This window comes from Rattus norvegicus, chromosome 9, assembly GCF_036323735.1.
Source record: "Rattus norvegicus strain BN/NHsdMcwi chromosome 9, GRCr8, whole genome shotgun sequence".
Lineage (NCBI taxonomy): Eukaryota > Metazoa > Chordata > Mammalia > Rodentia > Muridae > Rattus > Rattus norvegicus.
In genome coordinates this window covers 30,178,697-30,202,019 of record NC_086027.1, presented here as the reverse complement: position 1 = coordinate 30,202,019, position 23,323 = coordinate 30,178,697, and the positions used below count along the sequence as shown (strand labels likewise).

Here is a 23,323-nt window from a genome sequence, read left to right as displayed (position 1 = left end):
TCGACCCTCTTCTACTGTGCGTATGTGTCTCCTTTCTCTTCCTTTTTACAAATTAATGAGCTTATTTATTTGCATCCCAAATGCTGAACTCTCCCAGGTCCTCCTTCACAAGGTTCTTCCCCTCTCCCCTTCCCCTTCACCTCTGAGAGGGTACCCCACCCTGTATCCCCCTCACCACGGGGTATCAAGTCTCTACAGGATTAGGTACATCGTCTGCCACTAAGGCTTGACAAGGCAGCCCTCTGCTACACATATTAGTGGACAGGTCCCTGTAGTAGATAGGGAACTTAATGAGCACAGAGGTGCAAGTGTCCTTTAAATCACGGATTTCACTTTCTATAGGTATTCCTGATGGGATTGCTATGATAGTCCTTTTTAATTTTCAAGGTTCCTCCATCCTTTTACATACATACAAATATATATATATATTCAAATATAACATTATAACACATTTTTATATGTGTGTATGTGAATGTGCATATATATGTGATATACATGTGATATATATATATATATATATATATATATATATATATATATTTAATTGGAGCACAATGCCCAGAGGAGGGTAGTAGAGGTCCTGCTTTGTCACTCTCCATCTATTCCTTTAAGTCAGTGTCTCTGAACTGAACTGGAAGCTCTGGAAGTCAGGAAGTCCCAGCTGTACCCCTACTTTAACCTCCCTTGGAGTTGGAGGTAACAGGCATGCGCGAGACACCTGACTTATCACGTGGGGTCTGAACTCTGGTCTCAATGGCCGAGACATACCTCTAGCCCCTCTATCCTATTTTCTACAATAGCTACACCAATTTGAATCTGCCTTCCTCTGCCTTCTTATCCTTCTTGTTTAATGTTTCTTTTTTTTATAACAGCTGTTTTAGCGGGCTTGGATTGGTTCGAGTAGTTTATGATTATGGTCTGTCATGTACAAAGAACTCACTTACTAAAGAGCAAATAACCATTCATTACTTTATTGTGTACCCAGGACTTAGACCTTTAATCTGAACAGCACGATAGATAATATCTGCTCTGTTGGTTCTTGCGCTTTGCAGATATCATATGCTTGGAATACCTTTTTTTCTCTCTTCCAAGCACTATGCGCAAGGCCTTCTGTGGCAATCTTAGTACTTTCAAACTCAGACAAGAAGGGTTTCAGATGTATATCATTACATCTTTGCAGATTCAACCATTATGTCTTAATTTAGCACTCAATGCCTTCATCAGCAAAACCATTATAACATTAGCTTACAGTGTAAAATTCTAATCTTACATTATAAAATATATCTAGAAAATAATTTAAGACCTAACACATTAATATAAATGCTAATGTTTCTGTATACCTTTGGCTTAGCATTTGCTGATGGCCACATCTTGCATAGCCACAAAACATTGGTGTGGTTCTCAATACATGGTGTTAAGCTATTTAACTTGGGTGTGCTCTGTCTGTGTAAGAGAGAGGAAATATTGTTATTGGTTTGGTATAATCTGTAGCATCTGATAAAAGCATAGGAGGTATCTAATTCATATCTGCTCCTTGAATTTATCTGTAGAAGTTAGAACATGTTAGCCCAACTGTATATTTTCCAATATATTAGAATTTTGCCTCAAGTTAAAGTTAACTTAATTTACATATGATTCAAAATTTATTACTTCCATAACTCTGTTTCTGTATCAGAGTATAGAGTTGGTAGCTCTTTTCCCACTTTCTAACAATTATTGATCTTACGTGCAAGCCCTTAAACTCGTAGTAGAGCACTATGTCCTAACCTCATATGAACAACTCTTCCACAGAGGTCAAGGACTTGACTTTTATAATAAGGGGAAAGAATACTCTGCAAAGAGAAAGGCTTGATATAAGCTTATAATTTACTAAATGTATAACTTTGGTAACTTACCCTCTTGAGTCATAGTTTCTTCTCCTGTAATTATGAGAGTAATAGTGCCTAGCTAATCTAACAATTATACAAATTAAATGAATGTAAATTTTTAATGAACGTAAAGTTTTTTAAGCTCAATTTCTGACACAAAGTCAGCCTGGAGACAGGCAATCTAGCTCCCGTCAGAGATGTGAAATGAATATTTCTTGGTGGATTTTGGACTGGTGCTAATCCAGAGCCCCACTTCTGTCCCCACACTCTTGCACTTCTCCTTTTTGACATCAATTTTTTTTAATACTTAAGAATAGCTTCTTGCCTAGGAAGCGCAAGGCCCTGGGTTCGGTCCCCAGCTCCGGAAAAAAAGAACAAAAAAAAAAAAAAAAAAAGAATAGCTTCTCCCTCTGCTATAGGCTGCCCATAATCTCAGAGGGATTGTACTTTAGGCAGGTTCACAATCTGAGGGTTCATTCCATCCGGAGAGGGATTTATACAAACATATGTAGCCTGTGCTGAGCTTCTCACTAGAACAGCTAATGAGAATAACTGATGGGGCACAGTACAGGGAAGAATAGAGTTTCAGAAGATGAACGCTTTCCCGGTATGAGGGAGAAGGAGGTCCGATAGGCAAATAATATACCGTAGTTTCTCAAGATACTTACACCTCACTATGGAACGCAGTTTCTCCAGCAGCCTATATACCTCTGAAAATTCCCATTGCACTCCAGCGGCATGGATGAAAAGTGTTAACACAGGAATTAGGAGTGGAATTTTCACTCCTATGTTTGTAGCATTCAGAGTCTGTGGCTACTCCTGATTCTTGAGGGAACTTGTGTATTTTGAGACTGGTTAAACAAATCTACTTTCATTATGAGTCTCCATTCGTGTCTAGCTTTATTCACTGAAATTATAGGTGTACACATAAGAAAGTTTGATGCATAGTTGAAAAACTGTTAAATTAAACTTACAAAATACTTGTTCTTTATCATCTGATTGGTGTTCTCTGGACAGGCAAGCATATTTTCCCTAAACAATGTCAAATATTAATGCAGAAATAAAGGGGATGGTGTAGATAATTTTTTCAGATATTAAAAACAATATTTTTAAGGAGCCTTCAACTTTTATAATTTAAGTTTCATCCTTTTTATTTGAAACTAGTTGATTGGTAAACTTTTTGGTATATTTTCTCAGGGAACAGGAATGCTCTTTTCTGTAACATGAACCTCATTAGCGTTATACAGAAGACTAGAATACAGTTAATGCTTCTCATCCTCAAGTCATTAAATTATGATTTTTTTAGATGGTGTTAAGTTAGTGATCAAGGTGGCAAACTGAAGCTGAAACTACCACATGAGCAGCAAGCCCAGCCCTTCACTTGCCTTTAAAAATAACATTTGCTCTATTCTGCTAATGAATGAATCTTCTATGATATCATTGCCAATGAAGGCACAGCTAAGACTCCCCAAGAATCTATCATACCTGTCACTTATTGGTGGCCCTGTCAATGTATGCTTAGCGTCTGATGTCTTATCCAGCCCCCATTGCATGGAGGAACATTTACAGGGAGTAGAGAATGTGTTGTCAGTGAGTTTGGGGAGTTGACTAAAGTGACAGTTAAATTGGTGTTAGGTGAAAGGTTGCAGAGTGAACTGGCAGTGTGGAAATCAATAAGGATTGTGGATGAAGGGAAAAAATCAGTCATATTAATGAAGAAAAAGTTACAGAGAAATGACAGATTGAAGAGAAAATTAATTTACTGTGAGTCTAAGGAAATCTTCAAAGCTCCCATGGATTCATTGAGAGATTAAAGCACAACGCTTAGAATAGTACACGGGGATAATACATACCTAGTACTCCACACAATGCAGTTTGGAGTCGGGGTGTTATATGAACATTTGACTTCTTCATTGATACAAAGGGAAAAATGAAGTAGCTTTTTGAGGCAGCACAGAAGGAACTAGAATTCTAAAGACTCATAATTGTATCTGTCTGACCAAGATATTAACCTTTGTGTATATATTGTCCCCAAATGGTAAATGCATCTTCAGAAAACATGAAAAGGGATCCCTTTGGAAATAGCTTTATTATTCAAGTTGTTTCTCAGGGAAGAAAGGAGACAGCTCTTAGGAAAAGCACATGAAGATATGATTATTAAACTCTGCCAAATTACTGGGATTGCAAGCAGCCTCCTGCCTCCACCTCCCTGGGGATTAAAGGTGTGTACCATCACACTTAGCATATTGTTTACATTCAAACTAAAAATGTGGTTTCTGGGTATCAAATTAAGGCTTTCATGCTTGCAAATCAAAAACTTTGTGAACTCAGTATTTCCTCGGTATACAAGGGTCAATGTTCAACCAAAGCTTTTTTTTTTTCTCGTGTTTGTTGTGTTCCCTTTAAGTTTCCATGGTGAAGTACGCTGACTCTGATGTGGGCTATACTTTCTCTTGGGTTACTTGATGATCTCTGTTGTTTTATGAGTATATCTGACATCTGTTTTCTGAGTTTACAGGATTATAGTACATAATGCAGTGGATTGGCAGCCCCATGACAAAATCGTCCTCAGCTCTTCTTCTTATGAGCCTCATGAGGCAGAGGTCCTCACTGTGAAGGAAGTCAAGGACCATCACATCAGGATCTATGAACGTCTAAAACACAGGCACATTGGTATGGCTGTGATTTAGTACACGCTTCATAGTTGCACCATGAACAGACTGCTTAGGAGCCAGGCACATTGCACTTGATTGACTTTAAGGAGTGGAAGGAGGCTATCTGATTGCTGCCCTGCACTTGTCTTAGAAACTTTTCTTGGATTTTCTTCTCTTCGCCTCCATTCTGCTCACTTCCTTCTCCCCCACTTCCCTCCCTCCCTTCCTTCCTCCCTTTCTTTTCTTCCTTCTTTCCTTCCTTTTTCTTCTTTCCTGCCTTCCTTTCTTCCTTCTTCCCTCCCTCTCTCCCTTCTTCCTTTCCTCTCTCCCTCCCTCTCATCCTTTTCTTTTACTTTTTCCTTCCTTCCTTCCTTTCTTCCTTCTTCGCTCCCTCTCTCCATTCTTCCTTTCCTCTCTCCCTCATCCTTTCTTTTACTTTTCTCCTTCCTTCCTTCCTTCCTTCCTTCGTTCCTTCCTTCCTCCCTCCCTCTCTCCCTCCCTTCCTTCTTTCCTTTATGTTGTTTTTTCTTCCTTCTGCCTTTTATTGTGTGCATGAGCTAGGGTCTGACTAAGCACTCCAAACTCGCAACTCAAATTAATTCTCCTACCTCAGCTCTCCAGTGCTGGGATTATAGGCCTATAGATTCCACATGGTTTTATGCCTGGCTTACTTTTAATTTTTATTTTATTTATTTATTGGCTTCAGCTGTCCTGGAACTTGCTATGTGTCTAAGGCTGGCCTCAAGTTGAAGAGCTCTACCTGCCTCTGCCTCCCTGGTGCTGGGATTAAAGGTGTGTGGCATCACACTTAGCATATTGTTAACTTCCAAAATAATATTTAGATATTTTAGGAGATATCCTATCATTCATAATGGCAAGTCTAAGAAGAGAGTTAAAAATCTTTACAATAGATCATTTGTGGGTAAGAACAAAGCTCTTCGATAATAAGCATTTAGTTTATTTCATGGCACATTGAATCCTACAGTACCTTGGAATACAATGGATAGTATAAATAACAACTTCATTTAATTTAGAAATGTATTCTTATTTACACAAAATACAGTTTATATGTATGTTATCTACTAAGATGACCAAGAAAACCACAAAAAACCCAACAGCTCAGATATTTTTTTCACAAAGACAGGTTAGTGTTGGGGCTGCAGAGATGGCTCAGAGGTAAAGAGCATTGGCCGCTTGTCTTAGCATTTCTATTCCTGCATAAACATCTTGACCAAGAAGTAAGTTGGGAAGGAAACGATTTATTCAGCTTACATTTCCACATTGCTGATCATCATCAAAGGAAGTCAGAACAGGAACTCAAGCAGGTCAAGAAGCAGGAGCTGATGCAGAGGCCATGGAGGAATGTTTTTTACTGGCTTGCTTCCTCTGTCTTGCTCTGCTTGCTCTCCTTTAGAACCCAGGACTAGCATCTCAAGAGTGGCAACACCCACAATGGACTGTGCTCCCCCCCCAATTTTGCTCACTAATTGAGAAAACACCTCAATAAGCTGGATCTTATAGAGGCTTTTCCTCAAGTGAGCTCCTTTCTCTGTGATAACTCCAGCTTGTGTCAAGGTGACACATAAAACTTGCCAGTACACTGCTCTTCCAGAAGTCCACAGTTCAATACCCAGTAACAACATGTTGGCTCACAAACATCTATAATATGGTCTTCTTTCTGGTATGCAGGTATACATGCAGATAGAGCACTCATATACATAAAATAAATTCATTAATTAAAAAGTCCAGGTAGATAGTGTATAGAAATAAGTCATTAAGGAAAACCAGTCTCCTGTATTATGAAAAAAATAAGCTTAACTCAGGACATATTACTAATGAATGTGCAAAATAGATGGGCCAGAGACTTGTGTTTTTATCTGATATGTGAGAGGAGAATGTAAGTGGTTGCCAAGACTGTCTGAAGTTATTTCTGAGTCATAGCTTCAGAGCTAATGCCTCCTCTTCCCTTCTGTTATTGCTGAGATGGGGTTTTTCTCTTGAATTTCTAGAATCCATTCATTCTGCTGCCTCAGCCTCTAGTATGAGACTGTAGGCATTTATCACCATGTCGAGCTTGATTTTTTTTTTGTTTAAAAAGCATAGCATAGAAAAGAGAAATCTTTACTAACCCTGTCCAGTTAAAGTCATCCTGAAATATCAGTGGAAATAGGAGTACAAGGCTCCTCCTTCCCCTCTGCTTCAGGTAGATGGAAGAAGTCTCATCAAGGGAGGGAGTTTCTGTGCTTAGCATCACCTTTTTTCATTTCCTTCACCTTCTAACATTGCTCTTCATGCTCTACCTCAGCCTCTTCTGAACCAGGATTCTTTACTTCCACAATGGAGGTTTATGGAGAATGTACAGCCAAATGTCACATCCTGACATTGATGCATGGAAGGAAGAAGATTGGGACCCTATGAACTGGACAAATCTCTGAACCATTGGCCTATCCTGGTACCCAGAGTTATTGAAAAAACAGAAAGAATTATTGCTCACACATTCTCATTGATCCCAAAGAGGGACAAGGGAACAGGTTTTTCATTCTCAGCTGACATCTGTGGAGTGTGCCTGGAGGAAAAACTGGCTTTTGTGTTGGGAGGACTTCTAACAGGAAGGGACAATGTTACTTATGAGATACACTGCGTCCTCAGATGGCAATTTCCAAGACAGACAGTTAACGGTTGTTCCCCCTGGTTCCTATTTCTCTAGGAAGTGCCCACACCCTGGAGGATAGTCGACAGATTTGTTTGGCTGCTGAGGTTGGATTGTTGACCAGAAACATTAGAATTCAGTCTGACTCATCCTGTAGAGGGAGACTCCTTGTGGGGTCCTTCAGGAAATCTAGCGGAGAAGAGTTTTCTGGTAAGTGAAAATGAAATCCACAGTTACTTACTATTCAGCTACTGATTCTGAACTACTCATCTAGGACACTCAGAAATTTCAGCTGTGAGAATTTTCACTTAAAATGCAAAAATGATCAAATTAGTTGGCTCCTTTCTCACTCCAGGAAGCTATGAATTTTCAGTCTGAATCTTTGCTAAATTATTGTGTGCAGTTAAATAATGCACTAGATATCCATGTATTTGAACATTTTTACCTCAAAGAAAACAGCTTGAGCAGATACGAGATCTCTCCTTTGCTTTGAAATGACGGATAATTTAATAGCCATTTAAATTTTATCAACTTCCTGATTTTCTCTTACTTTTTATCCAGTAGTATGTAGTGTCTAATCATAGACATGAGCTCATGCTGCAAATTAGTGGCTAAAATTTAAATACAAATTATTTCCATATTTTAGAGTGTTTTAAAGATCAATTCAATCTTCTAAAAAGATCAATGCAAACTTTTTCTTTGAAATTTATGCTTCAGCTCTTTTGGAACCTTGCAACATAGTCTCATGACCTTATTTATTAAATTTATGTCCTGAAGATAGTTTTACAAAGCTCTTCCTGATCAAATAGTTTAGGGAATGTTGTGAGGATAGCTCTATCTTTGAATGTCTCTGTATATCCACCCTTAAGGAACTGAGTTTATTTATACAATTATCCCCCTTGATTCTTAGAAATTGCCTTTAATACTTTTGAGGCACACATCAACTTCTGATTAATTCTCTTTTCTTTTACTAAAAATGCCACATTTTCTTCTACTATTTCCTGAAGTAATTTTTTAAAATAAATATTGGCCATTAGAAAATATTTGGATAAATACAGTTGAGTAAGTGTCATTGTGTACAGTAGGACATTGGGTATATGCCCAAAAGTAGTAAATCTGGGTATTGGGGTAGAACTATTCCCAATGTTCTCCCTGCTCCACATCCTAGTGAGCATGTGCTGTAACTTGAGTTCTTGATCTTAGCCATTCTGATCAGTATGCGATGGAATTTCAGAGTACATTACCCTGAAGACCAAGGGCATCAAACATTTCTCTAAACGCTTCTTAGCCATAAGGGAGTCCTCTGTTGATAATTCTGTTTAGCTCTGTACCCATTTTTAAATTGGATGATTTGGTTTGTTGATGTGCAATTTCTTACATTCTTTATATATTTTGGATATTATTCCCCTGTGGTATGTAGCGTTGGTGAAGATCTTTTTCCATTTTGTGCGCTGCTGTTTTGTCCTATTAGTGGTATCCTTAGCATTGCAAAAGCTTTTCAGTTTCATGAGGTCACATTTATTAATTATTGATCTTCATGTCTGAGCTATTGGTGTCGTGCTCAGGAAATTGTTTCCTGTGTCAAAGAGCTCAAGGCAGTTCCCCACTTTCTCTTTTATTAAGTCTATATGAAGACCAAGCTGCATAACTGTTACATATGTGCAAAGGACCTAGGTTTGTCTCATGCATGCTGACAAGACCACCGCACTCATGAATTCACAGCAGCTGTGACTGCCTGTATAAGACCTACATATGATCAAGCCAGTCAACATTCTAGTGTGAGTCTCTTCTTCCTAGCTGAGCAGCCATTGACGAATGACGTCTCCTTGGGAAGAAAGAATTCCTTTTCTTTAATGGTGTGTCTGGTAGGTTGAATGCACTCCAGTGTACAGCCCCACACCTAGACTATGTGAGTAGCCCTAATTAGACTGATTAGGTTATAAATATATTGTATGTATTTATGGAATTCTTAAGGAATTAATGAAACAATACCTGCATTTTTCTTAAAGAAAAGAAAGTCACTTTGTACTTGAATACAATGAGGGCTAAGAGAAGAACTGGCAAAGGTGCCCTAAACACTACTCAATCTTATCAGCATGAGGCATTTTCTTGACCCCATTTGTTCACTATATTGGAATATTTAGATCTTAAATCAGAAGTTTAAGATTTCTAGTGAATAGAAAAAAACCCTCTTTTCATAAGTTCTATTTTTATATCTACTTGCCAGAGGTGAATTTGCCCCCCAACCCCATCCCTGGGACAATTATCTGGTGACATTTTTACTTCTTATAAGTTGAGGAAGTTTCTGGTATTCAATGAATAGTTGCCACATGTATAAATAGTACAGCATCATCCAAGAAAGGAATTCTGGCTTAAAATATCATGATGATGAGATCAACATTGTTCTAGATGACAGAGACAAAATCTTGACTCTGGACTTGTACAAATGAGTGTAAAGTTGAGATATAGAGGCCAAACTAATGAAAACTAGGTCAAGCAGAACAATGGTCATGGACTAGGACAAAAGACCAACTCTTGCTGTTGAGTACAAAGTCTGAGCTAGCATCAAGCCTTGCCCATTCATAATACTTTGTAGTTGCTAACCTATATTGTAATTTCCCAGAAAAGGAAAGAGAAACCACATTGAATGCTTCTGTGGGCTGGAGCTGTTCTGGTTTTCCACAGTGGAAATATTTTCATTTAATGACCCCTTTCTATCCAGGATACAATTTAGCTTCTCATGCTACATTAAGAATCCTTGCTCTTTAAAATAATCAATGCCATCACAGAAAGAACATGGAAATGTTGTGATAACCAGTGGATCAGGGAGTTTGCTGTGAGATTATATCTCTGAACAAGAACTGAACAAGGTTGATAATAAAAAAAATATGAAGGTGAATCAGGGGAAGACCACAAGGCCTCAACCCTACACAAAGAACTATAGGCAACTAGAAAATGCTAAAAGCTGGAGAACGAGTCTGTCCCAGGGAAGAGCATACACACCAGTTGGTTTTCCAATACCAAATGCTCAGCCCTGAAAATGTACATACAAGAAACACTATCTAGACTGAGCAGATTATATTTAGAAAAATGAAGACGGCATGGGAATTTGGAAGAGAGAAAGAAAGGGCATCTGGTAGGGTTTTGAGGGAGGAAATGGAAGAGGAGATTATGTAACTATCTTAGAATATAAAGATAAAAGAAATATCATGGATGCTGCTGAATGGTTAACCAGGCTAGGGGAGTCTCTCCTCGTAATTAGGGACTGCAAGGTTTTGTTTTGTTTTGTTTTGTTTTGTTTTGATGACAATATCTAGTTAGAAAGTTCTAAGATTATAATTTCAAAATGGAGAAGATGGCTTTTCTATTTTTTGTTACTTAACTACCATAATTAAATCTGAACTATTCATTTAAATGCTCAAGATACTTTAAGTATTTGTTTACTATTTGTTGATTTTCATTTGTTGTTTCAATGTGCATGTGAGTGAAATGAAACTGTCAATCTCAACCACATAGATATGAGATCTTGAAATATTATTCAAGCATATATTAATGAGAGGCTAAAGCCACCATCTCTAACAGGAAACAGACTGTTTATATGTGAATTTACATTTCCATTTGGAGATGTTCATGTCAAAATTCTCTAGGTAGGGAAGATGTAACCAATCTTTCAGCAGTGTGCTATTGGCAAAGAATATCAAGAGACCAATACCGTTTTAATGTTGGTGACTAAAATCCCTTCTTTGAGGAAGATGTAAAGAATATCTACCTCTCTTCTCCTATGGTTCCCAAACCAACCAATGTGTGACTGTACCGAAGTTCACTCCAGTGAACTTGGAAGTTTGTTAGGGTTCCTAACAGAAGTTGGATAAAGGATATAGGCAGGAATATCTTAAAGTAGCCACACTGGACGATCATTCCCAGGAGGAATGATGGTTTTTCCATGTCTGTGCAGATAGAATACCTTCTGTCACCTCCCCCAAACACACACACACACACACACACACACACACACACACACACACGCACACGCACACGCACACACACACAAACACACACACTAATATCTTCTAGCCCTTTCCAAAACCCATATGCAATTAGGAAGAACTGTATACAACTTGTTAAGAGTGGTGACTGTGTAAAGGGCAACCAACTCCATTTTTGAAGAAACTCAGTTTTGAGGGAGATCAGCGGCTAAACTCCAATTCCCAAAAGTAAATCATAGAGTCCTCCTGAACAAGCAGCAAGCATCCTATGACAACTGACCACCCCTTAGCAATAGCCAGTCAGGCTCCCATAACACAGTCACAGTACATATAGTGAACTTAAGACATTCTACAGAGAATAACTAACTTAGCCATCCTGTTTGTCAGGTGGTTTTTGTCCCTGTGTTTGGTTCATGAAGATTATGTCAGAAATGCAGTTTTTAAAAGGTTAACTTGCTGACCCAAATAGAAATCCCCCGTGATTGCTGTAACTACAATAAATATTCTGCACCCCTAGACTTGGGACTCTCACTCTGACCAACTGCGATGGGAGCAGTGAGAGACCCTGCTCACAAGCTCATAATAAAACCCTTATTGTGTTTACATAAGAATTGGCTCCTCTGTGGTCTTTGGGGTACCTGCCACTTGGGCATAACAGCTCCCCCAATTCCCTCTTTTTATGAGGGGAAAGTGAACAGTCAACAGACCTACCTGTGCTATCTAGTCAGATAGCTGAATAGGACCAGCAGTACTCCTGAAGAGGGTGGCAGTATGGCTCAGAGGTTAGTCCTGTATCACAAAGTTTAGCACAGCATTTCTATACCATCCACCAGAAGCTTCTCAATCATTGCCAACTGAGAGGTTTATTACTGAGATTCTTTTATCTCATCCCGGAGAGGCATGTAACCTTTTACCTTCTCCCTCTCACAGGTTTCAACTTCTTTACAGCAATGATTGCAAGGAAATGTGTTTCTGAAAAGGCAGTGGAGAACTGGGGCTTTAGGCTGGCCTATCTTTGATCTTTAAGAAAAAGTACTAAAATGCAGTAACACCGAAATGCCACATGGGTACCTTCTTCCATCTTTAGCAAAGAAGGAGCACCATGATTTACCTTGGCCATTGCCTCAAAACACAAAACAATACCTCATAAATTCCAGCAACAACAATGAATCAAAAAGAAGCGAGGGACCCTGTTCTCCAGTTGTAATCTTCCTAGCAAAGGATCCATGAATAATGCCTGGCATACAGCTATTGCCTGGTTACCTAACTCTAGTATGAAGGTCTTCTTCCCTCTACAGTATTGAGTATCTCACTCATGCTGTGTATTTGCAATGAACTTCATTGTACTTAGTCATATTTCCTGGTTGAAATGTTAGTTTGTTAACCATTTTATGACTCAGTTTCCTTGTCAGCAACATGGAGATAATAATTGTAACTAACTCATAGGATCTTTGTGATAAATAAGATTTTGTGTGTGTGTGTGTGTGTGTGTGTGTGTGTGTGTGTGTGTGTGTGTGTGTGTTAAAGCAGAGCTTAGCCCATGATCAGTGTTATACGGGAATTAGATGTTTCACTTTTTTTACTTTATTATTATATCATAACCTATAATCATATAGTGTAATATGTATTTTTACTAGAAGTAACCAGTATTGATTATTAATACTCAAATTTAAAACCAATGTGTAGGCTGAGTTCTGTGTTGTTGTTACTCTCTTTTTAAGGCAGCACAGCTAAACATGTGGCATCCAGTTATAATCCTAGCTCTTGGGAGCCATAAACTGGGCACAGCTACCCAAGTCTGTGAACTGAGCTACTCAGGAAGCTGAGGCAGGGGTCGTAGGCCTGACTTGGCAGCTTACTGAAACTCTGCCTCAACAATAAGTAAATAAGTTAAAGGGCTAAGCTAGAGGTGTAGCTAGCAATTGAGTACTGGCCTAGTAGGGCTGAAAATACAGTCAACAATCCATATTAAAAGAACAACATTCAAAAAGGTGAAGGTCTTCAGTGAGATTACATAATTATACATTTTGATGTAGGAAATCTCATTGTTATAAAAATCCTATGGGAAATAACATGTCGCTAAGATTAAAATATAGAAAAGGTTTCATGGGGGTTAAGGTGTCACACATGCTGGGCCAGTTCTGTGCCTCTGAGCTCCATCCCAAGTCTTCTCTTCCAGATTGTATTTAGCTACAAAGCCTTACTGAGTTACCTTGACTTCACCATGTAGCACAGGCGGGTTTTGAACATTCTACCCTTTGCCTCAGCCTCCAGTGTTGCCTGGTTACAACCCTGTGCCTTCAGATCCAGTTTCACAAACAATATTAAATATGTATTACGTTTCTTTCTTTTTTACCATGTTTTCATCAAGAAGCTCATATTTCTGGACACGAATTGTAATAAGTTTTGTACTTTTACTCTTCTTGAAAATGCTAGAAGTGTTTTTAGAGTTGCCTATTCGGTTCCTTTATTCATCCCCTCCATAGGTAATTACAGCTCACTTGAACAGGATCCTTGAGACAGACAGGGAGACATGCCTTTGAGGCAACTGGGCAACAATCTACACATCCTTTATTCTTAGCCAGGCCCTTTGATTCAGTCTCGTAGAAAATGCAAAGAATCTGTGAACCAGTTGTGTAACTCCCCACGGTCATCCCCTGCCTTATTTCTTTTCTTGCTTTTTATATCAGATATATCGGAGCTCAGATAGCACATTAGTGTTTGTAGACAAGAATGTCATATTTCCAGTGATTCTTTTTTTTTTGTCAGCGAAATTGTACAGTATGAAATACAGTTCTGGTGGTAAGGCTAATGATTACATTTCATTTCAGTATCTGCATATTCTGATGCCCCAAAGCAGAGACCTTTGGTATTTTGTGGGAAATATGAAGGAACCTGACCTGAATACATACATTTTCCTTTGCAGGCATTCTTCAACTTCTAAATGTAGAAATTCAAAACATGGGGTCACCACTGTATGCATCTATTGAATTCACCGGTGTGTCAGCTGGATCCTGGGTTATATCTTCTACTGTACATCAAAGCTGCACTGTGGGCATCCATGCATCTTCTAGTCGTGGGATGGTCTTAAATGACAACATAGTGTTTGGCACAAAAGGCCATGGAATCGATGTGGAGGGTCAGAACTATTCTCTCACCAATAACCTTGTCATTCTGTCAATGCAGTCAGCAAACTCCCTTCCTTGGGTGGCAGGAATCAAAGTGAACTATGCCGAAGATATCATTCTCCACGGCAATGTGGTGGCAGGATCTGAGAGACTTGGCTTTCATGTCCGTGGCCATGGGTGCTCCTCTGAAGTGCTTTGGTCTGACAATGTGGTCCACTCAAGCCTCCATGGCATTCACCTCTACAAGAAACGTGAACCTAATAACTGTACTGGTGTCTCTGGATTTCTGGCTTTTAAGAACTTTGACTATGGTGCCATGGTTCAGACAGAGAATAGTGTGGACATACAGAATATCACTCTGGTGGATAATACTGTTGGTCTTTTGGCCATCTCGTATGTATCTTCGGCTCCACTGAGATCTGGCAGCACTCTACAGATTACTCTTAGGAATTCAGTCATCGTAGCCACTAGCTCCTCTTTTGACTGCATCCAAGACAGAAAGGCTCCTCAGTCGGCCAACTGGACCTCCACAGATAGAGCGCCTTCCAATCCCAGAGGAGGCCGGATCGGTATTCTGTGGCCTGTATCTGCCTCAGAACCAAATGGATGGCCCCAGGAGCCATGGCACAAAGTAAGGGGCGGTCATTCAGTTCCAGGAATTATGAAGCTTCAAGGTAGGATTCTTGACTCCCTCCTAAAAATGTGGCTCCACTCACCCAAGCACACAATGTTCAATAGTGTTCTTAAACTATTTAACAAGAAGGGCCAGCCTAGCCTACTGATTGCTTGTCTAGCTGGCATCCTACTTTTGATGAGTCACAACTGTGTATTAACAACAGTCAGTGACTGCTTACAGAAGTTACTGCTTTCTGCTTGCTGGGCTGTCTTCATTGTAGCCATTTAACTCAATAATAACCTGTGGATAGCAATTACTTTTCCTGATATTCGCTACAGTAACTGAGATGCAGAGATTGTATCACAGCTGCAAGTCATTTTGTAGTTGGGTGCTATAAAGATTGCTAGGTTTAAAGTCAGCATTTGACCATAAGGGGAAATTTATCATCCGCCAGATAGTTTTGGCAATTTTGTACTTATTCTCTATTTATTCTATCTCACAATTGGTCTGAGTGTTACATAAAATGGATAGATTTTTTCATCAAAAATTTTAAAAGACTGTAGTGTACTTGTACTGTATCTTTAAGGGTTTTTAAAAATTATTTTACATGTGTGAGCTACATATGTCTGTGAACCATATACATGAAGTAGCCACTGAGGCTGGAATAGGGAATTAGATCCCCAGAACTGGTGTTATAGAGTGTTATAAGCTTCCATGTAGCTGCTGGGAATTGAGTCTTTATTCCCCAGAATAGCAGTCACTGTTCTAACCACTAAACAACAGCTTTCTGACTTGGAATTGCTCTTTTTTTTAATGCAAAATGTCCATGTATGGTAGAGGCATTTTGTAACTAAGATTTATGTAAACTCTCCAGAATTGTTCTGGATAGTTCAAATTAGCTCCTAGCATATATAGTATGAAAAGAATATTTAGTTCTATAATCTCTGTGGTAGAAGATAGATGGTTCACATGATACAATCTTGTGATATATTGCTTAAAATTTCAGATGTCACCTTTTCTAGTTTCGTGAAGAGTTGCTATAGCGACGATCTGGATGTCTGCATCCTGACTAATGAGCACAGCACTGGAATCATGTACCCAATAACAGCAGAGAGGACCAGAATGCTGAAGATAAAGGACAAAAACAAGTTCTACTTTCTTCCATTACAGTCTGGGTACCACTTTCAGTATTGATGATAACAGTATATTTCTGAAGCAGTTTTCAACTGTTTAAATCCTCAAACACATGAAAAAATATAACACCATTACACGAATTGAAATATATCCCTGTAGAAAAGGCTGGTACCTTGATTAAGTGGTCCCATCATTTTTCCCCATCCCATATTTTTTTTCCCTTTTATTTATGACTTTAAGAATTTGCACACAAACAGGTACTAGTTACTGGTTTCTCCCTTTTGAGTCTTTTTTAAAAGAAGGGTCAGACATTTAATGAAAGTTTTGTTGTTATTTTCTATTGTTTCTTCTCCTTAGAATAGTTTCAGAATAGATGGAATCAAATCAACATTTTTCTTGCATTCTTTCCTCTACCACAGAGCATAATACACAGAGTTTGAGATAGGGCTTCAGAGAGCCTTTGACCATGATGAGGAGACAGGAGATTGTACCCAACTGCTAGGAATTCCTAAGCTAAGCAATGATGTATAGACCAGGTACAACTACTACTCTTGGACACATGATCTGAAAATTTTATTTAATTATCTAAAAAATAAATATGGAATCTCTCTGCATTAAAAAGACTTGATGGGAAGTCTATGAGTTTGACCTAACTTTGTTCCTGTTTTAATATCTGTCCCTGAGCCTCTATAGCTACTTCAATATGCTTAGGTACATGTGTTGTGGTGTATCACAATTTTCCTGTCAACACTTCCTTCTGTTTGTGTCTTACAGTAGGCTAGAAGCTACACATCTTGGTGCATTCATGCCAGTATCAAAACTCCATAAACAAGATGATTTATAACGATCAAAAATTTATTTCTTATAGTTTTGGAGTTGGGGAGTAAAAGAAAAATAATATCAAAGTATGTCATGCCTGGCTACTGGTGAGGGGTCCTGTACAGCTCTTCCCTATGAGGTAAAGAACATTAGCTTCACATGGCAAAAGGCTCAGGAAGACAAGAGGAACCCCTGAAAAGATTAGCACTGCCCATGTGCTTTCTTTTTGTTGCCTGTCATGAGACAAGGGTGTTGCCTTTTCCCTTTTTCCACAGGAAAGACTTAGTGGGAACCATCTGCCCTGCATCATCGGACTGTGAAATTCCAAGAAAATACCTCTTCACAGATCTGGATGGGAGAACCCTGGGTCTGTCCCCACCAGTTTCTGTGTTTCCAAGGATAGAGGAAGGATGGACTGGATCCTTCTTCAACACAGGTCAGTTACATCTGACCATGATGTGTGGGGGAAAGGCAGAGGGCATGCAAAAGAGCTGGTGGCCCTGTTGTTCCACGAGAACAAAATGTATTAGACAGGACCTGACATCTAAGACAGCTAGCATGTGCTGATGTGTTATGTGTGTGGTAGGGATACTGAGTCATTGAGATTCTGGGATGCCACTACTATGACATCTTTGAATACTTGTGTCTATGTTAGTATCACTGAACATTGAGAATTATCTTCATACACTCCTTAGCCTTATGTACTGTTTATTTTACCTTGAAATAACCCATGGAACTATGAATCTGTCTTTTCTTTTCTGTTAGGACTTGAAAACTCACTTTGGAGAGGGTAGTATATGCAGCACTGTGAAATTCATCTCCCTGGTCTCCAAGTGTCTCTAAAACTGTGCTGGGCTCAGAACTTCTGCCTCCTTTTTTGTTGTTATTGTTTTGTTTTGTTGTTGCTCATAAAACCATATCATTGTATAGGTTTTTATACCTGGATCCTAGAGAGATTTCTATTTCTACCAAGAGGGACACCAAATTCCCCATTTGAAATGAATTTGTGCATGTTATGTGGCAGGAAAACCTCAAGAAAAACTGTGGCTCTGCTTGATTCTTTGTAGATTCTTTATGGTCTCCTATGCCTTTATTTTTTACCAGTTACATTTGTTATTCTATAATTCCTGATGTTTATATAATGCAATCCCCCAATCTGACCCCCACTCTTTTATTTTCTTCTGTGAGGTCTGATTTGAACCTCTTCCGGGACCCCTTGAATGAGACCCACAGAGGTAGTGATTGATGCAAAAGCAACGGGAATATTATTGTTTCAACATGTTGGGGTCCCAAGAAGGAAATGATCCTGAGCAGACTCTAAGAGGCAGTTATATACCTTGCAAACAATTGGGGCAGAATTTGAACTAAGCAGGGTACTATTGGTGGGGTGAAGCAACTTACAAACTGATCGAGTCAGTGGACCAGCCGGGACATTCCAAGGGGGTTGGTGAGGGCGTAGTCACAGGTGGCTTTTTGTGATAGTTGGCTTGCAGTTGTTCCAGGAACTAAGTGGGCTCTACTCCTCCTGGAAGGGAGGGTTCTTTTGTGCTCGGTGGTTTGTGGTGGAATTTTGCCACTGGCCTCAGATTGACCCCCAACTCTGGCTCTTTCACTTTCTACCCTTATTACCCTCCCCCACTGCTTCTTCCTTGCTATTTTAAGGTCTGAAGGTATGACTCTTACAGAGCTAGGTACTCAGACTGTTTTCCATATTCTAGGAGGACCAAGGTCAAATTACCACACATGAGTTATGTTTCTTATCACTACCTCATACCTGACCTTGAAACTTGGTCAAAAAATACCCAACTGATTCTGTTAAGTAGTACAGGCATCTGGGACTCACATGCCTGCAATTAGATTTCAATTGTGGCCTGTTACTTGCTTTCTATGTTCTTCAGTAAGAACATAGAACATACTCCTTGTCCTTTTTCCTAACTCTCATGCTTCTCATCTTCCTGTCTGCATTGTCTGTAATGTAGGCATTGCCATCTCCCACCTGGTGGCAGAATAACCTCCCTGTTGATGTTTTCTCCCATTCCTGCATTCGAACCTCTACTCACCAAGTAACCAGGACAATAATTTAAACTTTCCAATGGCTTTTCACCCATTCAGAAGGACATACACACCATAAGCTTACCAGACATCTATTCTTGGGTCATGGTTACTTTCTTCCAACTCCTGTGATGCCCCCTGACCCCCAGTACTTACCTTAAATATCACAGCCTTATTTTTCCTTTAACATAACGATCTTGCATAGACTATTTCCTCTCCCTAGATATTTTATTTGTATCTATGTTAGGGATAAGCTTATCATCCTCAAATGTCCTTGGAGAAGCCAACCCTTATCTATCAAGCATATGAGCTAGTACTGGCATTGGTAGGATGCTTGATTCCCATGTAAGAATCCGAGTTCAATCCCTAGGACAAGTGTGGACCACATAAACTGTGTGAGATTTTGCATACCAGTAATCCAAAATCTTCAAGGTTATCCTCACAGTGTGTTCGAGGCTAGCTTGAGATAAATGATTCTTCATCTCAAAAACAAATAAAACAATACATTTATTATATTTACACTATATTGATTATTTTACAAAGCCATTGTACCTGTGTAAAAGTATCTTTTATCCTCTTGTTTTGATTATCATCTCCGAGACGTATTGCTTCTGTTTGCTAACTGAGGCCTAGCCTGTACAATCTAATCTAGTCCAAGAATGTTTTCAACCTTGGATACTTAACTACTGAATAAGCTTAACCCCTTCCTAGTTCTTTCTGCTCTCTGGCTAGCTGACTCACTTCAGCTCTTCTGGATCAAAGTCCTTTTCAAGCTGACTGATTCAATTTGGCTTCAGCTTTTTCCGCATTGCTCTGCTTGGCCTCAAATAACTTTGGCAATCTTCTGGTTCCTTCTGATTCTCTGGCTTAGTCTGACTTCACTTGTGTCTAGCTTCTCCTCTCTCAGCAACCACTGTCTCTATAACTGTCCCAGTAAGACTGTCCTCTGATCCTCTCCCTCCAGTAGCTTACCTTTCCTCTCTCTTCTCAATTAGACATCACTTTCAAATGTGGATGCTTCCTTCTACAAACTAACTTTATCTTCATTGTTTTAGATTAAAGGTGTGTACTAAGGTTTTATCTGTATTTCAGCTAAAGGGATTAAAGATGTGTACTAAGGCTGAGCCACACCACAACCAGAATTAGGTCTTTTCAGTAAACAACACAATCTCAGGAATCCTACAATACAGCTGCTTTATTGTTCTTAGAGGTTCGCCAAAGGGTAGTATGCTATAAATGGAATTACTTAGTTGTTTATTTAACATTTAACTCTTTAGAATACAAATTCAGTGAGAGCTACTGGCTGTATTGTGGATGCCTAGAAAGAATACTAATGAGATTGTCCTGATTTAATGGTATATATTGTCATATGGAAGCCTTCTTTACAGCTCATAGCTTTTGCTTGTTTGTTTTTTGTTCGTACTTTTTGTAAAAATGAGATTTTGTTTAGTTCCTCGGCAGCTAGGTGAGAATTTGTTGTGTAGATCAAGATGGCCTTTTTTTTCAGTGTTGTTCATTCTTGCATTAAGTTTCCAGTCCCCCTGTCTCAGCCTCCTGTGTCCTGGTACAGGCAAACATCATCATGAAAAACTGGGTATATTTTTATTTGTTTATATTTTTTCCCATCAGAGCTATCATTAAAGTATAACATTTGACATTTGGAATTATTTCTCCAGATGATTGTTTAAATTGCCATAATAATTCATACTTGAAAACATATTTTATGTGGATACCTTTCCATATGTTGAAATCTTAGTGTTGCAATTGAATGGCAAGATACTGGGTCTACAGGACAGGTTTTAAAGTCATATATATGCAGAGTACATAAAAATGTTATATCATTTCTATTTGTTAAATATAACCAAAAATCATTTTTTTCACAGTGGAATGAAATCCATAATGTTAGTGTGTGTGTGTGTGTGTGTGTGTGTGTGTGTGTGTGTATGTGTGTGTAGAGAAAGGTGAGTGTTGATATATGGTCAGTAAAGGTAAAAAACAAAAAGGATAGTTTTATCCTTAGTGTGACTTGTCACCTTGATAAGTTCTTCTAGAATCATCTGAAGAAAGTCCTTTAGGAATGCCTTTGAAGGATTATCTTGATTACATGAATTGATGTGGGACTTCTTATCTGGGGGTTGGACCCTTCTCTGGACATGTCAGAATGGAAAAACCACACTGATTAGTTGAACAGGAGAGTGTGTTCATCTCGCTCTGCTTCTTGACTGATGATGTAAGTGTCCAGCTGCTTCAAGTTCCTCCTTCCTTGACTTCCATGCCAGGATGGACTGTAGCTCAAATTGTGCTCTGAAGTCAACCTCTGTCCCTTAGTTTGCTTCTGTCACAATGTGTTACCATAGCAACTGGAAAACAACTATGGCAGATATGCAAATCTATTTCCATCTGTCTCTAGATTTACTCAGCTTCCTACAGTAAGATTTCTATTGGTTAAAAAAAACCTTATACCACTACTACAGACATATCATGGCAACATCCTCATACTTTAAAACTAGCCTATGGGTAGCTGTGGAGCTTATATGGACTTGTGCATTGGCCAAACATATTTCTTTTTAATTAATAATATGGGTGGCAGTCCACAGTGCTAGAATTTATTCTAACAGAAAAGGAAAAAGCTTGAACATAATGTCTTTGTTTGGGTTGACTTAGAAATACACCTGATACAAAGGTTAGACTCAAGTGGTTTATACAGTAGCAAATTGCCAAAAAAAAAAACCAGTAGGAATGTGAGATTAGAAAGAAATAATGATGGTAAAGATGGGCTGTCAAACTGTCACCACTGTGGAATTTGGAGCCCAACTCTAATGGGACTCTTGGATACTATAAACCCAAACGACCACAACCATGCCAGAGGAGCTAATGTCAATGTTACATTCCTGCTTACCCTTGAACTGAGAGATGATTCAGGGTGGGAAATCTCATCAGCCTGTTGGATTTCCCTGAACACAGGTTGTATGGGCCCTTGCATATGGCAGGAAATATTTCTCAGATAGACATCATAGGTCTTCTCAAGAGTTCTCTGCTGTTGGAGAAGATGGTTTCCATCAGCATATGTGATTACAAGCACTCTTACCAGTAGTCACTCTGATGTCAATCAAATGCTTCATGTTTAAATTATAAGAACATCCTTTTGATGAGCTTTTAGGAGGTTGCTTACCATGTGGTGTAATACATTATTCAGATGTAAATATGTTCTTGCTACTGGCTGCTCTTCTGTTCTGTTTGCTTTCGCTCAGCTCACTGCCCTGTGTGAAACATGATTCCATGGTATTTAACAAACAGTACACACCATTTGCTTTCAGGGTCCAAAAACAAGTCTGTGTGAATGGCTGAGCGTATCCACAGAGGAGTAGAAGAGTGAATGACTAAATCCTCATGTTCTAAAGCTGCCTAAAATGTTCAGTGAAGTTGTTATAGGTGAGAAAATTCTCATAGAGGAGTCTGCTGTTTATTACACCAAAAAACTACATTCTATGTCCCTTTGCCAAGAAGATAACATATAGTAAATAGTGTCTGTTGGGGGTGCTAATAGGATTATAGTGTTCCTTGCTTTCAGATCCCCCTTCCATAATGTAAGACTATTGTACTTTAAAAATCATTGTTTTAAACCACTTTCTAATTCCTGTCACCAAACCAGTTGATGAGAAAAGCACCTACTTATTCCTAAGAGAGTGGCTCTTTCCCATATATGCCCATGGGAGTCCGTAACGATGACACAGATAAGCCAAAAGTAGAGAACACTAGAACCAAGTCTTGTATTTATTGCTAATGCCACCATGTTTGAAACACCCTCACATCATTTCTCAATTTTATTAGCAAATCTCTCCAAACCACTTCAATTCCATTGCCTCTGAGGTTTCTTTTTAATTTGCAAAATAACTGATCTTGTTTGTGCCTATTAGTTCACACACAGAAAAATAACCCTCCTCACTCAATCATATATCCACACTCAGTCCCCTGCATATCATCAAGCACTTTGGCATCAGGAGTGAAAGCCATCCACGTGGAGCATTGAATGTGAACACAGTGCCGGTAGGCTTTGCTATCTGTGCAGTGCAGGGTGTGCAGCCTGGGAAAAAAGTGAGCTGGTAATTTTGTTTTTTACTTATCTGTAACTTTTCATTTGCTGCCAACTTTGAAAATTGCATGGCAATAAGAGAAGGCAGCTAATCCCAAGCAGGTGATATTTACATTTTATTTTAGGGAGGATTTCTGGTGCTATGGAGCATCTAATGATCCAAAAATCCAAAATCATCCAATAAAACAAAATCTTGTTAATGAATATCCCACTTAGGTAGGAGAGCAACTCTAGGCATTTTCATTTTGGGTCCCTATTCATTTTCTGCCTATCTCTACCTAATAATTAATACTATCATCTCACAGACTAGTTCATATACATGG

General features: G+C 38.9%; 1 protein-coding gene across 1 annotated transcript in view; it reads left to right on the top strand.

The window, feature by feature from the left end:
* Positions 1 to 23,323, top strand: part of Pkhd1 (PKHD1 ciliary IPT domain containing fibrocystin/polyductin) — a 493,369-nt gene that overhangs the window by 331,815 nt on the left and 138,231 nt on the right. Inside the window, exons 56-60 of the mRNA XM_008766937.4 lie at positions 4,387 to 4,541; positions 7,230 to 7,382; positions 14,085 to 14,960; positions 15,909 to 16,077; positions 17,131 to 17,291. Of these exons, the coding sequence (XP_008765159.2) occupies positions 4,387 to 4,541; positions 7,230 to 7,382; positions 14,085 to 14,960; positions 15,909 to 16,077; positions 17,131 to 17,291 (1,514 nt within the window). The remainder of the gene's footprint in view (positions 1 to 4,386; positions 4,542 to 7,229; positions 7,383 to 14,084; positions 14,961 to 15,908; positions 16,078 to 17,130; positions 17,292 to 23,323) is intronic.